Here is a 4,351-nt window from a genome sequence, read left to right as displayed (position 1 = left end):
CAAGACTATTGAAGCTGAGTTTACTAGTTTTACTTAATTAAAATATTTATTATTCCTCAACAAATATCCAAAAACTGTCTTATTGAAATGCTATATAAAATTTATTAAAAACAAAATGTTGCAACCTTTTTTCCACTAATTATATATATTTTCACTTTTTTATATCTTGCATGCTTATTATTCTGCACGTAGTCAGAACTCAAACGTATTCCAAAATCCTCACTTGTTTTTAATATTGCCTGTTTGCTTCTGTTTAGGTAACTTCGCGATTATAAATTTTTCGACAAATACTCGTTTTCTGCACATCAGCAGAAGATCCTTTGATTTTCGAAATGATAATTTCCGTAATATATAATGTGCATGTAAATATGCGTGCATGTTTGTATGGATTAATTGTATACGATTTAAAAAAAAAGCAAATGTAAATAATCTTTTGGGAAATGTATGTAAAATGAAATTTCGGAAAGTAAGATATATCTTCGAGCTATATGGGCGTTATATATACAACAATCTCTGGGTATTAAAAGTTATTAGAAGAATATCTTGAAAACAGATCAGTCGATATTATTTCATGAATCGATGATAACAGTTCTCTGAGTATCTAATACACAAATATGAACATCTACAACATTTTCGTTTATTGCCAAGATATTATAATATAACATTGATTATTTTATTTACAAGACATTATATTAATCATCAAAATTAATCTCAAGATTCTACTCGATGATCACGATTGAATTTTAATCAATCTAATCGCGTACTCGCGTCGCAAAGACTCGTGCTAGTAATTTATTAACAGCAACAAATTTACTACAAATTTAAAATATTTACAATTATTATCTTCCCGCCATGATTTAAAGTAAAATGTTTGTCGACCATGTTATCTCACAACATTGCCTCGGCCACTACAGTCTTCATAGTTCTAACCGTTAAAAATTCGCTATCCTAATCTCTCTTTCTCTCTCTCTCTCTCTCCCTCTCTCTCTCTCTCTCTCTCTCTCTCTCTTTCTTTCTTCTCCTTTTTATACAGAATTTTACTGCTGCGCTCGACGAGATCGCAAAAGGTCTAAGCGCATTTTCTTCTCACGCAGGAGAACATTTCTCAAACTATGTTCATAAACCGATTAGTAATTATAGAAATTGATAGATTTCTTTTGCTACACTTAACATTACACTGAAAACTATCAAGAGATCATCAAGACTGTCCGAGATGTTTAACTACAATGCGCTCGTGAAATTGCGTAAAATCTTTTTACTCTGTCCGTCCACAAGAATTTCTGCACTTAACAGACCGATTTATAAGTATTCCTCATAAATATCTTTTATCCACACGTTCCAATTGTACATTGTATCGAAGTGCTTTTTGCATTCCCCTCATACGATGTGTGTATGAATGTGATCGTCACACGAATTCCCTGAAAGTTCCCCGAATTGTAAGGATAGAATAATACATTTTAAACACGAGCGCATCCGGTTACAATTTTCACCACAGCGTTGTTGCAAAGCATTTCTTCCTTCTCCTCCCTCTTTCTTTCTTTCTTTTCCTTTCGCTTAGGAACGTTTAAAAACCATCGAATCTTGAATGCGAATCCGAGTCATCAACTCCTCTGACTACCATGTTCAGTCTCTTCGTGTTTCAGATGCCATATTATTGTGCATCAAGTCATGTCATCGAATCGGGCGAACGCGTAACCCTAACAACCATCAGTAGAACATTGGCGACCAATCGGTGTGTCGGCTGCTCTCACTAGCGGTGATCGGTATATAGCTGGTTGGCGACGAACCCGGCAGGCACTGGAAGCAATAATTGGCCCCGCCGTTGTTGTCCCAGTATTGTGCGCCCTTACATTGGAATCGCACGGCGAACTCTAGCCGCTGGCCAATCGATAAAGTGTGGCAATACAGAACAAAAGAGAACTTGTCGCTAAAACCGTCGCACGAATTTGGCACATAGATGGCTTGCAGGTCGCTGAAATTCCGCCAAGAGTTTAGGGTGTAACGTATGTGCACGGATTTATGGAAATCGAGATTGATGACGCGTACCGTACCCTGAATCGCCAGAGTCACTGGATTTTGAACCAGCACATTTTCTAAGCAGACTCGCCGCTCTCGCACCAGATCCAAAAAATTCGCTATGCCTCCCGGCTGCTGAAACAATGGCACCAGCATCCGTTCTACCGTCTTGGAAAACGTTGACATAGAACCGCGTCTATTATCATTCAAGTAACAGTCAGTCCAACCGTTACTGCCAGATGATATATCGTTGCTCATCGGACTACTGTCCTTCTGGAAGAAATCGTCTTTTTGGAAAACTAAGTCGCTGTATGCAGAATTTGGTATCCTCGGTATCTCGTCTAAGAAAGTCCTCACGGCAGCCAGATCAAGGCCAAGCACATCCGCGAATCGAACGATTTTCTTCCTGCCTGGTGTGCCGGGCGGTGTTTTACCGGTTTTCAGAGAGGAACATCTGCGTATACGCTGCGGCCTTTCCTCCTCTTCTTCTATTACCTCATTTTGACTCTCCTGTTCAAACGAGGAAGATTCCTCTTCCTTTTCCTTCGTACTAGGACTACTGAACTTGGTTAATAACAGGCGCATTTTAGCGTCGTCCTCGTTGTCTTCACTACTGTTTGATTGCACAATGTCGTCAATTCGTAACTCTACCTCATTTTTCAGATTCGAATTCTCGACTATCTGATTGTCTGTTGGGGTTAATACAACTGGAATATTGATAGTATTAGAGTAAGTAGAGGGATCTGTATCGATGTCGCTGGAGATTATGTCGTCTCCCTTCAACTGCAATGAACATTCGGATGGCGCCATCTTTGAATTCATAAATTCTGCTTCTTCTTTCATATCGAGAGAATTTTCAGTATCGTTATGGACATCATCCTTAGCTACGAAGTTTTTGACGTTTTTGAGCAGTTCTACTGATGCGACACAAATAAAATCAACCTCGTCCATAGACATGTTCTCGTCTTCCTCATGCCACCTATCAAGCTTGTTGGACATCACTACGTTGGAGCCATTGTTTGGTAACTCCGAATCGGAATGCGACTTAGGCAGACAAACGTGCGGAATCACTTGTTCAGACTGACTGGTTCGGACTGACAAGCTCTCATCCTGCAATGACACCGTGCTGTCGTCGAATGTACTCCACAGGGACTCGTGACTAGGCGATGTCGTTTCTTGCGAACTCCGGCCATTTAGTGAGTCCTCCGAGCTGCAAACCAACTCCTCCCGCGGACGGCCGTTTTCGCAGGACATAGGATTCCTTCGAGAGGAGCAGCTTTCGGACTCGGATGTATCTTCACAGACCCGTTCTGTATTCTTGTCCGACCGTCTGCAACTCATCATGACTTTGGCCTTCGTAGGAACGGAACAATTAGAGAGATTCGATATAACTTCGCTGTCTGAAGTGGTAGTGATAGGGTCGAAATAAACTTCACTCTTCAGCTTCTCCATATCAGAGGACTCCATATCAAAGAACATGTCGGAGGAGTCGCTATCAGGCGGTGTGCCGTTGATTGGCGACACATACACGCAGCCGGTCTCGGCATCCTGATGGGAGCCCGGAGCGAACATGACTTTGGTTCTGCTCGTTGAACAATGACAAGCGTCGTGATGGTTAGCCTTAAGGATTTCCGGGTTCATTAATAAGTGAGCCAGTTCAGCAGCTGTTGCTTCCTCGGCTGGTGAGCCCGTCCATTTTCCACCTCGACATCAAAATCGTAGAAGAGATCCGATTCTGGACTGTGACGTGGCTGACGCTGGAGGACATGATTGGGAGTTCCGTTACTAGTGCTCATCACGGTACGGTTGCCGGACGACGACGGATGTAGCCATGAAGTCTCGCATGGCTGCTTGTCGATATCTACGTTCCGCTCAGGTGAACCGTTCTCACTACCCAATGATGTCAGCCGACGATGAAGACGTCTGGCGAATGCCTCTGCGCGACCACGGCAGCTACTAGGAAAAAGTGAACTGACGAGGCCGCAGGAAGGCCCACCATTGCTACCGCGACCATTGCCAGCCGAGTCTGTGCTGCTCATTTTGAGAGCAGCAGTGTTGGATGTTTCAGCAACGGCGTGCCTGTCCTCCGACGGTGAAGGCGGGAGCGAGGTCAAGCTACTGCCTTGGCTTGCCGGCCCGCGACCCGAGCTACTACTCTGAAAACAAAGAGAATAGTTACGTTGAGTACTCTATCTTTTCAATAAAGTTTTTATTAACTAGAAGCTTGATTGTCATTCCTTAACAAAAAATAATTATAAATGATTATGATTATGAATTTTATTTCTATATGGCCATGTATACACATACGTAATTATACAGGTGAGATTTAATCTTA

At 42.2% G+C, this 4,351-nt stretch overlaps 1 protein-coding gene across 1 annotated transcript; it reads right to left on the bottom strand.

Annotated features, from left to right (window-relative positions):
• Positions 1–1,637: 1,637 nt before the first annotated feature.
• Gbs-76A (Glycogen binding subunit 76A) lies at positions 1,638–3,897 on the bottom strand. Its single transcript, XM_025306832.1, has one exon. It carries the CDS (start codon positions 3,655–3,657, stop codon positions 1,708–1,710), a length of 1,950 nt encoding a protein of 649 aa, XP_025162617.1. The 5' UTR covers positions 3,658–3,897; the 3' UTR covers positions 1,638–1,707.
• Between the last annotated feature and the right edge of the window lie 454 nt (positions 3,898–4,351).

Source organism: Harpegnathos saltator, unplaced genomic scaffold (genome assembly GCF_003227715.2).
Source record: "Harpegnathos saltator strain DR-91 unplaced genomic scaffold, Hsal_v8.6 scaffold802, whole genome shotgun sequence".
Taxonomy (NCBI): Eukaryota; Metazoa; Arthropoda; class Insecta; order Hymenoptera; family Formicidae; genus Harpegnathos; species Harpegnathos saltator.
This window is presented reverse-complemented; position numbering and strand designations above follow the sequence as displayed.